The 22,768-nt window shown below is 36.5% G+C and overlaps 1 protein-coding gene across 1 annotated transcript in view; it reads right to left on the bottom strand.

Annotated features, from left to right (window-relative positions):
- Window positions 1–10,605, bottom strand: part of LOC138710457 (UDP-glycosyltransferase UGT5-like) — a 34,506-nt gene extending 23,901 nt beyond the window's left edge. Inside the window, exon 1 of the mRNA XM_069841355.1 lies at window positions 10,499–10,605. Coding sequence (XP_069697456.1) covers window positions 10,499–10,513 — 15 coding nt within the window. The 5' untranslated portion in view covers window positions 10,514–10,605. The remainder of the gene's footprint in view (window positions 1–10,498) is intronic.
- Between the last annotated feature and the right edge of the window lie 12,163 nt (window positions 10,606–22,768).

Here is a 22,768-nt window from a genome sequence, read left to right as displayed (position 1 = left end):
TCTCGCTTCACTTACCTTTCTTCCCACCACAATCTGAACACACGCTCTCGCCATGAAACAATACTAACAATATCATCCTATCGCACCTCCTCATACTCATCCTCTTTCACAATAGCCCTGCCAAGACTCTGGAATTCGTTACCTGCTAGCATCAGGGACTGTCGAAATAAAATTCAATTCAAACGCAAACTTACTAGGCACTTGGTCAGTAATTGAGACTCGTTCAGACATGGTTTCTTGTAAATAGTTCTTTTAATCTACCACAAAATATCTCAATATCCGGTAATTTCATCACTATAGAATTTTGTTATTGTAGGTTTAATTTGTAATTTAGTAAATACAAAAATATTCTTTGTTCTTAACTTCTATGATAAAATGTCTAGCTTTCATTAATCAGGTATTCTTGTCGTACTTTAATTTTTATTGTAATTGTAATTGTAAATTTAATATTAATTGTAATCTTATTGTTCATGTTATAGTTGTAATCCCCTGGTAGAGGGGCAGAGAAGGCCTGACGGCCTTATCTCTACCAGGTTAAATAAATAAATCTAATCTAAATCTAATCTAATCTATACTCAATAACTCAGTACTATGACCGTAAGGCGACTTTGACTGCATACTTGGTTCTGTGTAGTAAACATAAAATGATGTCCCTGTACTACTACTAAGTTCCTATATCTTTAAAGATAATATATATATATATATATATATATATATATATATATATATATAGATTTTTTTTACTGATTCAAGATGTTAAATGAAAAGTGAGAATTTCAATGTTCTATTTCGTGCTTTATCTACGTTGGAAATATTCATTCAGTAAACAAGGGGCATTATAAGATGCTATATGTGCGAAGGATGTCCATTTAAATAAACCAACCGACCAACCAACCAGTGTATGCAACACAAATCAAGGAGTCAACTGTGTCTGTTGATTCGCGCAACACAACAGGGCTAGTTAAAGTACTGTAATTATTTTTAAGTTTTATTTATTAAAACAACAGCATCTGACGAAACGTGTTTCATTTAGATGGATTCAACTGAAGGACGATTCATTCATGGAGACTGCTATCAGTACTATGATGATTGAAAAAATCGATGGTTTTTAATTTTATTTCCCAAAGACTCTGAGTGATAAGAAGGAAAGATTGTAGTGTTGCAAGAGACTTTGTAAGGCGTACATAAAAGTTGACGGTCTGTGTGTTATAATAGTGTGTGTTAAACCACAACCACGAGAAAGACGATGAACACATAAAACTGTGAAATAACGACATTCCAGTTCCTAGAAAAAGTATGATATCTGTGTTCGCCAAAAACTTAAAATTACAAATGTTATCCACAGCAGTTTTACTTAAAATAATTACATTTTTACCATACCAATACATACTAGACTGTTCAATAAGTAGTAATGCACATCATTTTTTTCATTCAAAGTTTGTTTTATCGCTAATCCAAAATACCACATTATTCTCCAACTAACTGGCTACAAATACCTATTTTCCCAAGTAGTTTCCATTCAAATCTATGGTCCTAGGCCATCTAGATGTTAGAGCCTGTATACCTTCTCGGTATGATTCAGCTGGTTTTCCTCTCAGCCACGTCCTGACGTCTTCTATGACCTGCACATCGTCGTCATATCGCTTCTCACGGATCGCATCTTTCAGAGGACCAGATAAATGAAAGTAAGATGGTGCGTGATCCGAACTGTAGGACGGATGAGGAAGGACAGTCCACCCAAGTTTTGTGATTTCTTGACGAGTGCTCACTCTTGTGTGTGGCCTCGCATTATATGGGAATGAGAATTTTATGGGGACGAACACGCCTAAATCATCTCTTCAACTTCTTCAGAGTCTTCATGTAAACCTCTGAGTTTATTGTCTCCGGTGTTACAGAAGCATGTGGTCGTCCAGAGCATGGAAGATCTGAGAGTCTTCCTGTACCTCATTCTGTCGCTGACACTCTGCTAATCCAACGACTGACGGTACTAATATCAACTGCTTGATCTCCAAAGATATGTTGTAAGCGCCCGTGAATGTTTGCAATGGTTTCCTGCTCCGCAAAGAGAAATTCAATCACATCTCTCTGTTTTGTACGTGTTTCACAACGAGTTATATTACTATAGAGTCGCTACAACGTCTTCTGGTTGAAGATAATTGAGCATTAGTCCGCCATGTTTTGTTTGATCAAAACAAAGGGGCGTGGCTCGAATGTTGTAGGAAATGACAGTGATGAAGTTAGTATTATTGTAAATTGAGTTACATATTAAGCCTATGTTAATAAGTAAAGAATAAAAACACACAAAACTTCACGTTTTACAACAGCTGCATGTTTTGTTAGTTTCACTAAATATAGCCCAGATATTAAATGAGAAGTTATACTCAATGTAACCGAACCAAAGCATCTAAAGACGAATGAAGGTATTCGGAAAAAGAAAAATACGTAAGTTTCGGCTTCGTCACAAATGTAATTACGTTACATCTAATATAACCTAATATAAAACCATGTAATTCAGTGCTAAAGTGATTTTAAGAGAGGCGACGGTATGTAACTAATAAGAGTAAAATATAGGAAAGATAGTTTTTTTTTATTTAACACCTGCCACATTTACAATATGTCTACAATAGACAATAAGTAAATATTATAAAAGAATATGACATGAGTGGAGATGTTATCCCATGACAACACTCCAAAAGAAAAATAACAATGTTTCAAATAGCTGTAGTAAAAATGAATGGAAGGTCAAGAGCAGAGGAAAGATAATGGCGAAAATTTTAAAAGATTCAATAATTATTTAGAAAAATTAACTTCAAAATTGAATATAACACAGGAACTTTTAGAAAATTGCAATTAGGCCTATTAAAACTACAATAACCTCTTACCATGCAAAATAATAATTAAGGAAGTTACTCATGATAACTCATCACATTTATTGAAACGATAAGATACTTAGGTTAACATTGTTATCAAAAACAACAGGAGCCACAGCTATACTTCGCACGAAAACATGACGACCTTCCCTCATCCCCTTCACCAGTTAACTGCAGGCACGCGGAAGGGATAAACCCTTAGCCGAGTTGCCAATTCTGAAGTCATTGTGATTTGCGAACGTTTTTCAAACTGTGTTCCGTGAAACCGCGATTTTCAGCGAGACTATATTATCTTTGTAAATATACCTTAATTTGTAATTACTAAAACAAAATTGGTGTAAAAATGAACAAACTTATTTTAAAAACACTTTATATTTATATTTTCACTAACATGTTTTGCCTAAATAAACAAAAAGATGCAGACTTCTATAATAAGTGTTAAATTCTGATGTTACTGAAGTTCCAGAATTTTATACTTAATTAAGAATGATGCGCCGGTAAAATTTTCTGAAACTGTGATCATTGAATAGTTATTTTTTTTAATTGGGTTATTTTACGACGCTGTATCAACATCTAGGTTATTAGCGTCTGAATGGGATGAAGGTGATAATGCCGGTGAAATGAGTCCGGGGTTCAGCACCGAAAGTTACCCAGCATTTGCTCGTATTGGGTTGAGGGAAAACCCCGGAAAAAACCTCAACCAGGTAACTTGCCCCGACCGGGATTCGAACCCGGGCCACCTGGTTTCGCAGCCAGACGCGCTGTTGAATAGTTACAGAATTTATAGTACAAAAGAGTAAAGTTAAATTTTATAAGCTTCGCCTTGGGTGATAATTTCCATGAACGCATAAAATCTGTTTACTCTAGTGTGCTACCGTAAAGTGGGGTGACTTTGAACGCCGAGGTGACTTTGAACAGCAATTTAGCGCCTTTCTAAATTAAATGCTGTACCCAATTGCGAAAAAACTGAACTAATTTATTGACAATTTAAACAGTTTTTTCGCAATTGGGTACAGCATTTAATTTAGAAAGTCGCTAACTTACTGTTCAAAGTCACCTCAGCGTTCAAAGCCACCCCACTTTACGGTATACAATATTTTATTCATTACTGGTATGTAAATTTAATTTTAAATTGTATGGCTTTTCTTTGTAATGTGTTGTTGGCGAAGAAGTTCATATATATTCATTTTACTATTGCTAATATGTTGATTGTCATGTAGAGAGTGATTTAAAAACATTTAATTCACTGCTGTAAGTTAGAAAACTTTTAAGCACTGCTGTGAAAAATGTCATTATTTAGGTTCCTAAGGACGGTGTTGCCGTTGGCGATATCTCTTTCGCGTACTGTTCACATACTGTTCGGCGAAGTAAATCACGTATAAAATCGTCTATCTTACCGAATTCTGTTTTAATTTGTTTATTTTCCCTTTAGTTGGTGAACCGTAATTCTTAATTTCTATGCCCATATATCCAACTCCGCCGGTTGCGTCCGATGTTAAGTGGTTAAGATTTATACTTATTAAACTGCCTGAACTTTCGATTACTTTATGGATAGAATTTCTAACGTTAGACACAATTTTAACACTTTGTTTTCTTAGCTACGCTCCTCTGCAAATAAGATATTCTGTTTTCTTCGACGGTGTTATTTGTTGTTCTTGTGATGGTCCTGGATCTTCAGGTGTATCAGGAGGCCTGGCTGCGGATCATCTGCTCCAACACTCATTAATCATGGTCGGAATAAATTAGACATATTGAAGCGCACAACGGTATAAAACAACACGTCGACAAAGACACTGAGAACGGGTGAAACCCAACAGGTAGAGGCAATGACTACTAGATTTGGCAATGCTGGGATCTATTGTATTTCTGCCACGCGGCATATAGGAGATTGTATTATTTGCTGTATAACTATTTAAGTTATTTAATAGGGCAAAAATTTGAAAATCGATATGTCACAAAGGAGTTATTGCAGGAACGACATCGATGGCTATAATGAAATTAAAGCAAATGACTCCGTCTATTTAAGGCGGCCTTGACGTTTATCAATATTAATATACAGAGAATATTAAATTTGTCTGTTTGTATGAAGTAATCTCAGAAGCTAATATGGACAATTCCTTCACTATTTGAAATTTGTAGTTCCTCTAGATGGATGTAATACTACATATAAGCAATGAGGTAAGATGAAAATAGATCTTTACGCACAGAAAAATTATCTTCGTACACAATCCACTCTATTAGTTTGGAGTGATTTATTGAAGATGCATTCAAGACTATTTAGAAAAATGTTAAACGGATTATCGTTGCATCAAAAACGGATGTTCTCTGAACCAAATGACCATATTTTAATTATTTGCAGGTAATAACAAATAAGAAACATGTTAAAGGAATTATCATTGCACCAAATGAGTGGTCTCTGGACCAAAATGATCGCATTTTAATTACTTAAATACAATTTAAATTAAGTAACATATTAAACTATTTATCCTTCTATCAAAAGCGAATGTTCCCTGGGGCAGATGTCCTATTTTAATTATGTAATTACTTTATATTTATTTCTAACAAGTGCAGCGAAGCGCACGGGTACGGCTAATACAAGAATATGACATGAAGTATTCATTGAAAACTACGGGACATCTTATTATTCAAAGTTTCCCGTTGTTTCCGTTAGCAACATTATAGCCAAATTACTACTTGACATACTTTCAAATTTGTAATAAGACGTTTAAGGTGATGTTAAAGGACTAGCCTATTTGGTTTCATAATATTTACTCGCATCAAGAATTTCATTGCAATTAAATATACTGACATGTCCATCCTACAGGATAATATACACCAAAAGAACTATGTTTTACGAAATTTACTGTACAGTGACTCTATACAGTCACTGTAGTATACTGCCTCTCTATCAACGAGTTAGAAAGAGATTAACCACGATTAACTCTATAGTATTAAAACTAAACTACATTACAGCCATCTAACGGGAAACGGCGAAGCTATATGACGAAATGGAGGAAGCTTCAGCGATGATGTGTATAAAATTTCGTTATTTTTCAATGAAAGGCACCCGAGTAAAAAAAATGATGTGCATTACTTATTGAACCGCCCACGTATGTAGCATTCTCAACAATTTCCAACATAATGATGGAATTACAAAACTGTGAAATAACGACATCTTATACCGATATATATGTAGCATTTTTAACCATACCAATTTCGGCTTCGAGAAACTGTTACAGTTCTAAGTCTGAAAAATGGGAAGGAAATGCTGCTCCCAAATTTATGCCTGCGAACGTTACGGCACGCAATTCGGATACCTCTTAGTAAACTGTGGCATGCAATTCGGTTTTACTTTTATTTTTCGCACGCAATTCAGGTTCGCCGGGACAATTTCGTATGCGAAAAAGTGATTTCCCCATCATATTTATGGGCTGGAAAGTCTGTCAAATTATCACGCACAACAAAAGTTTGTAAATCCTTCCACAGCAGGTTTAATTCAGCCATCTACTCAGCACATCCACACATTCGAACTTTAACAGATGTGTTGCGTGGTTTCAAACAAAACCATCTTAAAATTAATGGAATTGATGATTCATTGAAAACAAGTCTGTGCTGCATCAGGGACATGCCGATATGTAGAATACGTCACACAGTTTCGGGAATGAAACTGATATTATGTTGATTTGAACTTATTTTTCTTTCCGTTTACAAGTGGAGATTATAGACATGATAAAAGATGCGATATTCCGAAATTAGTCATAGCTCATAGCAAAGTTTTCAATATTTTTCACTCATTGTCTATTATTATCAGTTGAATATTGCTGAACTCGCGATTACAAACGAAATTAGTGGTTCCACATGTCTGTAGCTATTCTCGATGCCGAGATATTACTGAGAAAGATCACGCGCTACGACTAACTTTATGTGGAAAATTCGGCGCCCTCATGCTCGTAGCAAGGTGAGATGGCTTCATTGGGCGTGGTCACACAAGTTACATTGTTAATAGTATTAACATTCGGCTTTGGCTCAATCTGTTTCAAATTCTGCCATTATTTATTCAACAGTGATCTCGGAACGGGAGTTGATACTCTATTCGAGGAAAAATTCATTTTACTTAAGAACCCTCAAAGTTTTGTATTATTTAAAAGAAAGTTGCATTCATAAGTAGAGAGCGGAATTTTTGGCCCTAAAAAGTAGCATTTTAGGCGCCTAAAATAGGCTCTTAAACTCCTTTATTTAGGCTTTATAAAATAAAAATATGCTTTTTTGTTGAAGAATGTCACTAATATAAGAGTGTTTTCATTCACCAATCACATTTCCATAGTTTGCTTCATAGTAGATGATTAGCACCTATTGTGTCTATTGTGTCGCTTACTGTTGTATTGTACTTACAATTGGTGAGAAAAAAGGAAGGGGTTGTCTTTGCATCGTGTTTGTAAATATATGCTATATCACTCTGTAAATTAGCTACTATTTGCTACATTTCTGGCTTAACCTTGTTTATGTCTATGGTCAAAGGATTCGAAAAAAGTAAGAAATCATTTGCAATATTTTTAAAATCACCGAATCTCCGTTGTTGAAATTCTGTTTTTAAATTTAGATGAGCATAATTATTTAAATTTGATTCAGAAATATCAGAAAGAGATTGTGAGCATGGGAAATGATGCAACTGTTTTTCCCTCATATTTGATTTCCAGATATCTATCATTTTAATGAATATTCTCACCATAACATACATATCTACTACGTTTTGCTATTGCCCTTCGTACTGCAATTTGGATTTAAAATGTTCATAAATACCTGTGATCTTCTGATGCACTTTATGACATAGGATTACATAATAATAATAATAATAATAATAATAATAATAATAATAATAATAATAATAATAATAATAATAATGATAATAATAATAATAATAATCCGTGGTGGCGCTACAGCCCGTGAAGGGCCTAGACCGACCAGCCGGCTGCTGGCCTCACGCCCACATGTCGAAGCAGAGGTGGACGATCATCCAACAAGAATGGAGGTATCGTGTGGTTAGCACGATGATCCCCTCAGCCGTTGGATTACTTTATAATGATGTTTAATACTGTGTTGATGAATGCCCTTTAAATCTTTCGAGCACAATAAACACCTAGACTATTATTTCCATAAGCACAAGAAAAATACGTCTCCTCCCATTCTTCTCTAAATACACGTTTCCTACGTTTGGACAGAGCCATGCTTAACTATAGCCCGACCACTGACATTAAAACCTGCGCCACAAATCAGTGTTCGTTCGTGCGCAGGTTGTCATAGTGGACGATCTGTTGTGTTGTAGATGCGCTCCCTAATCGACGTCTCGCAGCGAGTACATTCTAAACTATTCGAAACAGTACTCGTGTCCGCGTCCAATCTTTCACTTTTCAATCATTATTAATATTCCATTTCGACGTATTGTGTATAGTTAAAACAGATTGTAATTTATAATAATGGAAGGGAAACCAAATGTGTGCTGCAGGCTTCTGAAAAGTGACGCGTGTAAAATTATTTATAACGTTGCGAAGTATTTAAGGGGTTAGGTGCAGCTTACAGCAGTTTTTCCCTTAATTACTGTATCTCTTACAATAATGAAAATTGGTATGTGTAAAACACTGTCCTTCTGCTATATTAAAAAATATTTTTACAATTAAAAAAATATATTTATATATATATATTTTTTTACAATTCATAATGGTGGCAGTTCACTGTGCAGCGATGAAGCGTTTCCCTCATAATTCCTTCATACACTTGTTAACTTCTTCATGTTCTCTCTCTTTTATTTTATTACTAAAACTCATGTTTACAATATCATGCTCTTTCAACTACATTCCTTAATAAATATTTTTTTTTTAAATTTTGTTTTAGAAGAAAGTGCTGATACTTGACCATTTTTAAAATGAATTCATTTTTTATCACACAATCTATCAAATGTAGAGAAATGATCTTGCCTCATATTGTAGATATAACATACATAAATACACAAAAAATTTCATCACAGAATGTTGGCTAGTTTTTGAGTTATGTGGGAAATGCTTCATCACTGCACAGTGAAATGAATTTAAAAAAATGTAAATAATTTTTTTAAATCATAAAAATATTTTTTCATATAGCAGAAGGACAGTGTTTTACACATACCAATTTTCATTATTGTACAAGATACAGTAATGGAGGAAAAAAACGTTGAATATTTTCAAAATTTTAGTGCTGTAAGATGTACCTAGCCCCTTAAAAGAGAGAGAAAAAAAGAATTTAAGTTTAAATATAATATTGCCACATCAACAAGGAAGCTACGGGAGTTTCAGCCAACTTGATAAAAAACGTTTTGAAGGAAGGGTCAGTGTCATAGTCTACCACAGTTGGAATCCGACTAGTGTAACCCGGCCTAGCGAGCTGCTCGTATAGTGATGACGTCTCCCCCTCCATGCCCACGCGAGTATTGGAAAAGTCGAAGGTCTTTTTGTAGTTGGTCGAGCTGTAGCTACATGTTACACCACTGGTAGCTACTTGTACATTACACCAGCAAAGGGTTGGTTCACAGTATAGAGAACATACAGTAAAGACACCTAAGCCATTTCGTGGGAACAAATTCTGAGTGCGCATGTCACGAAACCAGGTGTATTATCTGGAACCAGATGGATCTCCATCTACGACAGGCCTGGCATAATTTAATATTAACTGAAAACATTCATTACTCATCTTTTAATCATTTTAAAGACATGAGGCAAAGGAATGGCAATATAACCATAATAATAATTACTTCCGTATGCAATCATCATGAAAATATTCACTAATTTACGCTAAGGTTCAAGTCACTGTTTGAGGCTTATGTTGGTAAAATTGATCCAAGTACAACATAATACATCATGGCTTCCGTTGCGGTGAAGTGCGAACATGAACGTCAACAATGGATATAAGTATTTTGACTTCCTAGCGACGTAATATTAATGATAGATAATATACATACAAGATTATTCGTATTACTGACCAATAAAATAAATAAATAAATATTTTACTAATATTTTGATAGTGGTTTGATACTAGCGACATAGTTGGATTCATTGAGAACAAGACCTTACTGAGCTTGAATTTAGTACCAACAACATCAAAGGTGCCGACAAGAGTTGTCCCTACTGATTCTTCTTATATTGTGGTTGGTTGGTAGGAGGGATGTGTATTCCTTGCCTGCCCCTGCAACGTCACTTAGTAACAGGAACAGGCATCGCGATGACATTTCTGCCGACGACGGCTGCTTTAGATCGTGGCGCTGGATCTTAAAATGGAATGGAATTTACAGAGCGGACACTATGGCCAGCACTACGACCTCTTGCGATCTATTGCGCTAAACGTTGGGCTTAGTGAACCCGTCGCATAGTACATACATATTGTAAACACACACATGCACGCACGCACACTTCTGAAGTAAACAAACGCTGCAAATTTGCTTCAGCATATAGCCTATGTTTCGCGTATACAACTTTAGGTCAATAAGCTTTCTTGTACTCAGATTTTATTGAATTTCCTTGACATGACATGAAAGAAAGATGAATTTATAAGGAAAAGTCTGTGGTTTCAATGGTTTCTTGTAAATGAAGTCTTATACGTACCTTCTGAAAGCCCATGATTTCAACGTATTCACAGCTAAAGCAAACTGAATACTGCCTCCCAACGAGTTGTGTTTGACCTATAACCTATTGGACTTGAACTGCAGGTCTGTATTTTTTGTTATAGTGATAACAGATAAATGGGCCGAGTGTAAATAGAGCTATTTTTATAATGTAATCATCGTGTTCAAGTTTCAGTGCCGCTGCACAATAGGCTAATCCTTTGTGTCCTTGGGTCTCTCAGCACTCGTTTCAATAAAGGGAATAAATTTAATTCTAACGAAGACTCGAAAGGCAGAGAAACTGTGTTGTCCAAAAAAGAGACAGAGGAGCCAACTGCATACAGAAAAATGAGACTAACCGGTCAAAATTTAACGATCATTTCAAATTCTTGCTTTCAATCATAAACGCCCAGTCAAACAGAACGCGGACTGTCCGCGCGGACGGGAGGATCGCAGTCCGCCACGGACTGAGGAAGTCAAACAACGCGGACAGTACAGGACGAACCAGTGTGGAAACAATTGTTGCCAAGTGCAGTACTCATCGTATTTTCTCGATTTGTTTCTAAATTTCTTTGAACTTGTACTTTTACTTTCGTTTTTTCTCCTGGATTAAATAACATGTCCAGCAGCTCCTCAGATGAAGAAGAATTGCTTGTTCTGTTCGCTTTGAGCCGTTCATCAAAGAGGAAAAGGAAAAGGAAAAGGAAGTGGGTGCATGAAATAAATGATAAAGAGGGGAACTAGGCGAATTTCACAGACTGTGTAATTAACTTAATTCGTTTGAAGACCGTTTTTACGACTATTTTCGAATGTCTAAACAACAGTTTGAGGAATTACATAGCCTTATAGAACCAAAAATATTGAAAGTGGCAACAAACTGGAGGAGACCGATTGGAACGAAGGAAAGACTAGCGATCTGCTTGAGGTAAATAAAAGATTTTCGTTTATATTTTAAACTGTATTTATCACTAATCAACTGAAAAATAAGTATGAATATAGAAAAGAGAACACGACTCAGAAAACAGTACTATTTCGTAGACAAAATTACTATAGAGAAGTACTGTTATTTCCCTCTTGCGGATTATTTACGAGCTGCAGTACGTTTTCGTACAGAAGAAACAATAGTGGCAAAAAACCTAATGACATCGGAGGTGTGGCAGCTACCTCCAGGTCAGTATAATTAATTTCATTGGAAGATTATGTATATATAATTACGATTATCTGACCACGATGAGTTGGTTGAGAAAAAAGGAGACGATGGAGATGGAGTCTGGATGCCGCGTATCATATAAATGAGCATATTCCCGCACAAATTCAGTTAATTTTTCCGTTTCATCTGCCATTGTCTACGAGATGTCAGCCCGCAAACTCTGTGGAAAAACACAACTGCCTATCAGTCCGTCGCGTTGGGCCGCGCGCTGTTTGACTAGGTCCTAGGATGATGCATTCTGACGTAATACAGAGTTGGCGGCGGACGGTCCGCGTTCTGTTTGACCGGGCCTTTAGAGAGCATAATGTTCAGTCATTGTTATTGTACGAACAGCAATACAAAAAAACAATTCCACATCATTTACATATAAGGGGCACATAGAAAAATATAAAAAAATGTGATTTTACTAATTTTCGTTTAATTGCGGTTGCACACAACGTTTCTTGTATCCGTGTTCCCACGTTTATCTTTCTTCTTTATTTTATTGAGTTATTTTACGACGCTGTATCAACATCTAGGTTATTTAGCGTCTGAATGAAATGAAGGTGATAATGCCGGTGAAATGAGTCCGGGGTCCAGCACCGAAAGCTACTCAGCATTTGCTCGTATTGGGTTGAGGGAAAACCACGGAAAAAATCTCAACCAGGTAACTTGCCCCGACCGGGATTCGAACTCGGGCCACCTGGTTTCGCGGCCAGACGCGCTATCCGTTACTCCACAGGTGTGGACTCCACGTTTATCGTAAAATTTAATTTGTAGATATAAATTTGTTACGTTTTATATTTTTCTTGTGTCTAAAGAATTTATAGAAGTTTCGTTGTGTTTTAAGTTACTGGCATCGTTCGATATATTATATTATTATTTAAAATGTCAATATAATGTACAGTTATGCGTCAAATCAAACAGTATTTAAATCAGTGGCGAAAGTAAGGTGTAAATACTGGGTAGGTTGAAAAAATCTACTTGTATTTTTTTATAGAGCACATGTTCATCGGTTATTTATCAAAATTTTTTGTGACAAAGACTTCACTAGAACATGACCACTCATTTTCATCCTCAAACAGAATACAAGTAAAACAATATAGCCTAACTTATGATATTTCTTATAACATGGAACTTGAAAATTTATATTTTGCGTTCATCCAGCTAGTATTTTAATATGTAAATATGATGTCGATCTAATATCTTTGTAAGCACATTTTGTTTCATACGTCTAACTTGAAAACGGTTTCTCTTTCAATTCTACAAATAATGACCTCAATATTCTCTCAGTATGAGCCATTCTACGCAAAATTAATATGTAACATGCACATGCATACATTTTTGATTAAACTAAACTCAAAAACGCAGCTTTTTCAGAGAACACCAATATAGCGCGACGTAATATTGTGACGGAAGACTAACCTCGTTTTGCATGGAGATGTAGCGAATCGATACCCCTTCCCCGGTCCCCACTCATGCTTGCTAGTCAAGGTCGTAGCCATGCCTTTAGAGGCTTTTGCTACAAGCCTCGCTGCTAGCACTGCCCTCTTCGTACTGGAATGACTGCCAACTAGGGATGGGAGGTTATTCGAAAATAACCGGTTATCGGTTAACCGGTTATTTTAAAATTAATTTAACCTGAAGGAAATTAACCGATAAAAAATAACCGGTTAACCAGTTATTTTTCTGTTTTTTTTTCAACATTTTAAAGTCAGCAAATTAGTCTGGAAAGCAAAATGAGAGGTTATTTACGATAAAAAAACAAATAACAATTAGTAATCAACTGCAAACCAATCAGAATATAGTTGAAAGAACGTCATTGACGTCCTTAAACAAAATACAAAAAAATAATGAGAGGCTATGAAATTGCATTTAGTTAATTATTTCACTTACAGTGTCGTAGGTAAGATAAATAAAAAATAACACAAATTCCATAATTGTTACAATAATAATCTTGATTAAGACACATTCCAACGGGCAACCTGTTCTCCTACGAGTATAACCAATATAATATTGAAATCAAAATTTCTCGCCGTTTCAAATGCTCCAATACCCGCAGATATTATAAGCCAGAAAGAGAAAGTCGGCGATTAAGATAGGCATAGGTTATTGACATTAAATCGAAGTCAAATTTAATTTGCCATCTATGGACAGATGAAGTACGGCAGTAACCTCCATCCTATTTAGGAATGGCCTACGGGACAATTTTTATACAGAATATATTACATAGAGTACAGAATAATAAAAATAAATTATGTTCGAATGATGTTAAATTTGAGATAAGCTTAAAATATATTTGGTTCAGTGTTTATTTAAAAAAATAACCGGTCGTTCTGTTATTGAGGATAATAACCGGTTGTCAGGTTAAACCGGCGAGGAAAAATAACCGGTAATTAACCCGTTAACCCTATGAAAATAACCGGTTATTTTTGCCCATCCCTACTGCTAACAATGAACTTAATAGGCTATATGGAATGATCGGAGCGTAACCAAGTGTTACGATATATCGTTATTAGGAACTTATCGGCCAAATGTCAATCTATTAGGAATAATAACTCAAATGTTCTGGGTAGGCTAAGCCTCAAAAGCCTCTTATGAGCCTCGCCACGGATTTAAATTACACTACCCAAGAACAACAACAAAATTTGTCATAACTCCGCTATAGAAATAGGTGATTCTTAACGAAAAATTGCGCTGATTTTGAAAATTGCCATAGAAATCTCCTATCACGCCAGATTAAAAACATATAAACACATTTAAAAATTTCACATACGCGTTTTCAGATATAATATTATATTAGGTGAATTCTTATTATACAGAGTGTTTCAAAACTACGGGGCATAATTTCAGGTATGTATTTCCTACATGTAGACAATCAAAATAGTTCATTACAACATGTGTCCGGAAATGCTTTATTTCCGAGTTATGGCCTTCACAACATTGAAATTCACCGGAACGTTTTTCTTTCCGCAGGTCGTTGCCGTCAAAGGAGACATTAAGAGGACACTCTGACGGTTCATTCCGAGGCGAAATTTACATTCAGTGTTGTGTAGGCGTTAGACTGTGCGACATGTATTCAAATCAAGAGCTGGCAGAGATACACTTCATGTACGATAAGGCGGACGGCAATGCTGCGCTGGCTCGTCGTTTGTACCAGGAGAGGTACCCACAGCGACAATGTCCAGATCGGAAGACATTTGTACGTCTCCATTACCGTCTGTGCGAGTATGGAAAATTTAACTCTCTTGGTTTGGGAAGGGGACGACCAAGATCTACAGCTCCAGAAGTACAGGAGGAGATTGTGGAGGCTGTGAACATGACTCCTTCTATCAGCACACGAAGGGTAGCGTTGCAAGTCAATGTTCCTCATACGACTGTCTGGAGACTGTTGAAAGAGTATCAATTGTATCCTTATCATTTGCAACGTGTACAGGCCCTGTCATCAGCAGATGACCCTGCCCGAGTTAAGTTCTGTCAGTGGTTCTTGCAGCAGTGTGGTGTAAATCCGAACTTTCCTGCCTTAGTATTATTTACAGATGAAGCACAGTTCACACGAGATGGCATAACAAATTTCCACAATCAGCATGTATGGGCGTATGAAAACCCACGTGCAACTGTTCCATCTCATCACCAGGTGCGGTTCTCCCTCAACATGTGGGCCGGTATCATTGGTGATCGATTAGTTGGACCCCATGTACAGCTGTCAAAAGAAAAAGTGGCCGCTCTCCTGAAACAAAGTTCCCTTCGGGTATTTTCGCTACAATTCGGAGACAGGCGATGTTACATTTTGTTGGACCACGTTGCCTGATATCTATAGTTATAATTGAAGTATTCTGTGTGTCATCCGATAGCGTAATGGTAGCGTTCAGGCCTCTTATTCATGAGGTCCTGCGTTCGACTACAACGTCGTGCTTTTTATGTTCCTTTTTGTTCTGTTTTTGAGAGAGACAAACTATACATAATGGCTTCTTTCTCTTGTACGATTATTTTAGTGATTAACATCAAGTTCATTAATACATTATGCCATGACTTTATCATTATGATATTGTGGCTGCAAATGGAAAGAAAAAAGATTTTATTCTCAATAAAAATATCTTTCGTGGCATAAACAAAACAAATTTACTGCCGTCGGCCTTAAAACATTCAAACAATTAAGAGTTCAAAAAACAAAACAAAAAACCACAATTCAATATTTAATCTATCTTCCTCTTATCTCGATCATGTTGCAGTCGAGTGGGCCTGGACTTGACTAGTCTTTGCAAATAGCGACTGTTCTTAGACACGATATTCCAGGCATTCTGAACTTACATACATAAGTGTTCTGTCCATGGGCAGGTCTTTCATTGCAAACCTAGAAATCTCCAATCTTTCCTATTTTCTGCCTTCCTCTTAGTCTCCGCATATGATCCACATATCCTAATGTCGTCTATTATTCTTTTCAACCAGAGACCCACCCAATTCCTTTTTCTCTTTCTAATCAGTTTCAGCATCATTCTTTCTTCACTCACAATTTTATTTCTTATTCTGTCTGTCCACTTCACACGCACCGTTCTTCTCCACATCCACATTTCAAATGCTTCAATTCGTTTCTCTTCATTTCGTCGTAATGTCCATGTTCCTTCTCCATACAATGCCACACTCCACACAAAGCACTTCACTAGTCTCTTCCTTAGTTCTTTTCCCAGAGGTCCGTAGAAGATCCTTCATCTTCTATTAAAAGCTTCCTTGGTTCATGTTTGCAGTTTTTCTTGGGAAGGATAGGCCTAAATGCGGTAACATCCCGTTGCTTTCCGCACACCACTATCTCTTTCGCATTTTATTAAATTCCAGGGGGCCCAAGCGTGGAGATGAGGAGAGTGTATTTGACTAATTGGGCCCTCCGGACTTCACCGAAAGTCACGGCAAGGGTTAAATATTAATTCTAACAGGATATTTGACCCGATCAGAGACCGGAAAATCTCAATTAATCTTTGCCCCCCGCATCCTGGACTAGCTTCTACGAATCATCAGAAAATCTTAGAGTGTGACTGGGCCAATTTTTCCGAAAATGTTTCCACACTCTTGCCCTCGTAGCTCAGCGGACGAACGTCGGAATTTAGATGTCAACGTCTCAGGTTCAATTCCTCGTTACTCCTTTTCATTTTATTGTGGTTCAAGATAGTATAATGTAATAATACAAAAAGAAAAACTAATAGCAGTATTATGCAACTGGATTTTTCCAAACCTAATATTAAATGTATGTTATTTATATCGCTAAAGAACGATTACAATAAAAATAACTTGAATATTATTTATACAGTATCACTAAAGAACGATAACAGAATATAAATGATAAATATCGGTTTGTTTAATTAATATATTGCGAAAGAACAATAACAATATAAATAACTTGAATATTGTTTTATAATGCTAATGAAGGAAAACAGAATATAAATGATAACTTGAATATTATTTAAATCGCTAAAGAACGATAACAATATAAAAAACGTGAATATTATTCATATCGGAATTTCACAGATTTATTACAGATGTATTTAAGAAATTGTAGAAGAATAGTAATTAGTAACAGTGTCCTATTTATTCTTCTTGGAGCCAAATTTGTAACTTTTAAAAGTGTGGTTACTATGTTGAAGTGTATGTGTTGCAACGGATGCTTGATTTGTTATGTATGTGAGTCAGTTATGGGATGCTTGATGTCGTCGCAATGTCGTAATTACAGTTTGATTGTGTATGTGTGACTATTGTGTATTAATTTATGATGTATGGTACTGAAAGCTGCATATTTGTGTTATAGAAGTGTTACGTATGTGTGTTGTTAATGTTTTTGTATGTTTCAAATTGATAACTGATATTTGTTTTGCAATCGCAATGCCTAATTTACGGATTGTTTATGTTTTGTTTACAACGCGTAAGCTAATTTAATTTTCTTTTCCATTTCTCTTTATGCTTATCTTTTTTGTGTATAGAACTATGGCCCTAACATACAAATGTAAAATAGGGCCTGTCACTATAATAAAATGAAATATTCTGATTTGCCACGTTGGTAACTAAAAACAGAAAATTGCATTATCGTGCCTATATTATTGTTGACAGATGGCGAAATTCAAGTTTAGCGAGTACAAAGAAGCCTATGAACACTTTCTGTAACGTCTACTTCAATCATATTGCAGCGTTTTAGTGAAAAAATCTTACACACGTGTGGGGTAGACAATAAGATGGCTCCTTGTTTTGAATGTCTGTTCTTTTAATCACAACTTTCACCCATCATAACATCCCAATATTGTAAATCTGTACAGTCAGCAATGCACTTAATTGATTGCCAAGGATTTATCCAAAAAGATTCACCGACAACAGTGCATTATCTGCATGTTGTCAGATTGAAGTAAATAAAATATAATTAACCCAATAATGTGTTCCAACGTCAGAGTTTCTTCTATATTCCATTTTTACGATTCTCCATATTATTAATATTGGTGTAACATCATATTGCTAAAAAATAACAAAATATATTTTTATATGCGATGAAAGCTGAAATATGCATTAACCCCTTAAATATGCACATATTTGCACTATAAAATCTTGACCTTTGGTTACATATAACTTGAAATGCATTGATATAATATTAGCATATGATGCAACTAAGAAATAAAACATGCAAATATGCTAAAATTCGCTCCCTAGTCATTACTTTTCTTCAGCAGGCGTACAAATCGCGTCGAATACACTGATTTTATCTTCATACGAGAATGAATTTGTAAAGAAAAGCCATTTTGTTTTGGGAACGAAACATCGTATTAAACGTCGGTGTTGGAAGGAATGACTGAAAAAACGTATTGTAAATGAACGACATAAAAAGCTTCATTACGCCTTAGGCATTCACAAACAATGAAATATATTTAAATGTCTATTGAATGAAATGTATGACAATTTGCTCTGGGGAGTTAGCCCCTTAAATATGCTATATGAAATTATAAGACTGTCTTTCTAAATAATGCAATAATATCAACATAAATATTGTTTCTTTCAATTCTACTTTCTGTATATTGATCCACCGAAGTCAGCTAGATTTAGTTCACCTTTTCACCGCAAGTCGTGATACATTCCCTGATGAGTCCGCCTTATATGTTTGGAAACACTGGTGGACTGCATTATTTCACATTAGTAATAACAATAATGAAATAATTTTATTGTGAACGTAATATTTCTTGTATATTTATGTTATTTATTTATTACTCTTGCATTTCTGGATCTATAATTTTCTCTCTGAATAATCCTTATTTACATTATTTCGTGATTTACATAGCCTATATATTTATTATGTACAATATGAAATATTTTACGCATATTTCCAATAATTTTGAAGGTGAATAGAATATAGAAGAAGCTAATTTCAGACGAAGTGAACTTTCTATCTGCATGAGAGGAATTCCTTAATAAGAAACCTACAAATCACCTTCTACAATGTTGCTTAAATACCTATAAAGATCTATAGAAAATAAAAGATATGCGTATGATAGTGTGCTAATTCAAACTAGACTGTAATTAAGACAAAAAAAACATAAAAAAGTTCATACATTTCATAGCACATCCTTATTTCAGTAAAATTGTTCTATTTTCTGTTTACTGTTACGGCAGGTAAATTTATTTTATTAATATAAATTTTATAATAGAGCTTCAGAAACAATGCACTGATATTTTTATTCAATTGCAAGTCTCACCTTATACAATTGGTTGCTCTGACAAAGATGGTTGTCTCAGTAGATGTCATCATTAATTCCACCTCAAGAACATCCTCCACCTCAGAAATGGCATTATTAACATCACTAAGTTAACAGACGACATAAATAATAAAAAACAACAGCGTCCTACAGAAGTATGTATAAGTCATTCGTTATCCCATAAAAGCAAATGTTTGCATGCACCGTTGTATACAGGATGTTAAAAAAATACGGGGCATAATTTCAGATATGTATTTCCCACATGTAGACAATCGAAATAGTTCATTACAACATGTGTCCGGAAATGCTTCATTTCCGAGTTATGGCCTTCACAACACTGAAATTCACCGGAACGTTTTTCTTTCCGCAGGTCGTTGTCATTACAGATGATGTTCAAAATGTCCACCTCCTGCTTGAATACAGACCTCACATCGATGTCTCATTGACCTGCGAACACGATCCCAAACTCCAGGAGTTTTGCGTATGTCCTCAGAACATGCCACAATTCGATTCCGAAGGGATTCCAAATCAGGCACCAGAGACGAATAAACCAATGATTTTAAATGGCCCCACAAGTAGAAATCGAGAGGATTCAGATCAGGTGAGCGTGGAGGCCAAGCAATTGGGCCACCTCTACCTATCCATCGATCAGGAAACCTTCGATCCAAGTACCGACGAGCCGTACGACTGAAGTGTGCAGGAGCGCCATCATGCAAGAAGTGAATGTGTTGACGATTGATCAGTGGAGTGTCTTCTAAAACATGAGGTACTGTATGGTGTTTTCCAGGAAGTTTGTGTACGCCTGCCCCGTAAGTCTGTTTACAAGTACATGGGGTCCAACTAATCGATCACCAATGATACGGGCCCACATGTTGAGAGAGAACCGCACCTGGTGATGAGATGGAACAGTTGCACGTGGGTTTTCATACGCCCATACATGCTGATTGTGGAAATTTGTTATGCCATCTCGTGTGAACTGTGCTTCATCTGTAAATAATACTAAGGCAGGAAAGTTCGGATTTACACCACACTGTTGCAAGAACCACTGACAGAACCTAACTCGGGCAGGGCCATCTGCTGGTGACAGGGCCTGTACACGTTGCAAATGATAAGGATACAATTGATACCTACTCTTTCAACAGTCTCCAGACAGTCGTATGAGGAACATTGACTTGCAACGCTACCTTTCGTGTGCTTATAGAAGGAGTCATGTTCACAGCCTCCACAATCTCCTCTTGTACTTCTGGAGTTGTAGATCTTGGTCGTCCCCTTCCCAAACCAGGAAAGTTAAATTTTCCATACTCGCACAGACGGTAATGGAGACGTACAAATGTCTTCCGATCTGGACATTGTCGCTGTGGGTACCTCTCCTGGTACAAACGACGAGCCAGCGCAGCATTGCCGTCCGCCTTATCGTACATGAAGTGTATCTCTGCCAGCTCTTGATTTGAATACATGTCGCACAGCCTAACGCCTACACAACACTGAATGTAACCTGTCAGAGTGTCCTCTTAATGTCTCCTTTGACGGCAACAACCTGCGGAAAGAAAAACGTTCCGGTGAATTTCAATGTTGTGAAGGCCATAACTCGGAAATAAAGCATTTCCGGACACATGTTGTAATGAACTATTTTGATTGCCTACATGTGGGAAATACATACCTGAAATTATGCCTCGTATTTTTTAAACACCCTGTATAGTAAGAACCTTAGGTCGGGGACAGCTCCTCTTTAAGGGCCATTGGGGCACGACCGCAGTCCCCATTTTTGAGAATGTAAATTACAATATAGTGCAGTACATTTCATATTAAAGTCATCTTTCTTAATGCGTTTCCAATACAGAAAAAAATTATTATGCATTGACTCAATTCTGCGAGAGAATGGACTGACTGGGCCCGTGAGAGTCCGCTCTGTACGTAGTTCATTTTAGCACTAAAGGTTGGACTGCTTGGAGACGGTTACTTTTAAGCGGTCCGACCACTCCCTCCTCCCGCACTAGCAGGTTTGGTATAGTGGCCACGTTCAATTTGTAGGCTAGCGGTGTCAAAGAGGACGGAAGCTTTGTAGTTTCAATAATTTTAATTATTTCGCGCTGTCCATTGTCGTCAAGTCTTTTGAAGGCCGCTCCAATACTCCATGTTATATTAATATATAGCAGCAACAAACAAGACGTGACAACGTCGCATTTTCATTTTATTATCGGTGCATGCAATAAAGACCTACAAATCTTAAAAGGAATGCCGCTGCCTAATAATTAAACGAGGCTACTTTACCATTCAGCTGCAAAACATTTTCTGAACGGAAGTTATTGTATTGTGAGAGTGCAGCTGGATCAGTGAAAGTAAATGGTCAACGTTTTCAGTTTGTAGTGCAACGAACAATTCTGCTGTGTGTGGGTTCTTCTGTAGTGACGTCAATGAAGCCTCTAGTTGTTCTGTCCCCGGTATATAACATACTAGCAGTTCTTTCCAGTCCCTTTCCCCACCATCCTCCTAGCGTTACTTGGGACTGGCCCTTCCGTTCGATTCTGTTTGTAGTATTGTGTTAATTGCAACGAGTTAGAAAGAGAATATAGAGCAGCCATGTTGTCCTGTACAGCGCTCTTTGCACGTCAGTCAATCCGAGAATTGGCAGATGTCATCAATTGTGACCAGTCAGCAATCGTGCGAAAGTTAAATTCTATGTGCATGGTGTATGGGTACCGCACGCTGTAAGTGACATCAACATAAATTAGCGGGTGGCCATTTGTGCTTCTCTGCTTGCTCGTCATCGGTTAGCTCGTGAACAACAACGACCATTCCTATCCAACATTATTACTGGTACCAGTAACGAAAAATAGTGCCTTTATGTCACATCAAAAAAGAAAGCAATGGCTGAACCCTAACAAAAAAGCAACACCCTATACAGAAGTTATTTACAAAATATGATATTATGCGTTTGGTGGGATAAAGTAAGCGTCGTGCACTACGAATTGCTTCCCAAGAATGTAGTCACAACTGCTGACATTTACTGCCAACAATACAGACGCCTTGCAGCCGCAATTGAAGAAAAAATGACCTGGAACACTGTATCTAGTGCTACTGCAATATATTTTCACCTTTCCCGTTTCATATCCAACAATCTTCAAGGAGACTTCTTTGATAACTAAGATGCCTTACAAACTTGGTTTGACGACTTCTTTAACTCTAAACCAGCAGATTTTTTTTTTCAGATGCGGAATCAAAAGCTACCCCGGCGTTGGCGAGAGTCATCGATAGTGTAGGAGAATAAATTATTGATTAATTTATGTCATATGCATCTCAAATAAAAACTTTTGTAACAGTGAAAAGACACTACGAAATTTTGCATCAAATAAATAAATAA

The sequence above is a fragment of the Periplaneta americana genome, chromosome 12 (assembly GCF_040183065.1).
Source record: "Periplaneta americana isolate PAMFEO1 chromosome 12, P.americana_PAMFEO1_priV1, whole genome shotgun sequence".
Lineage (NCBI taxonomy): Eukaryota > Metazoa > Arthropoda > Insecta > Blattodea > Blattidae > Periplaneta > Periplaneta americana.
This window is presented reverse-complemented; position numbering and strand designations above follow the sequence as displayed.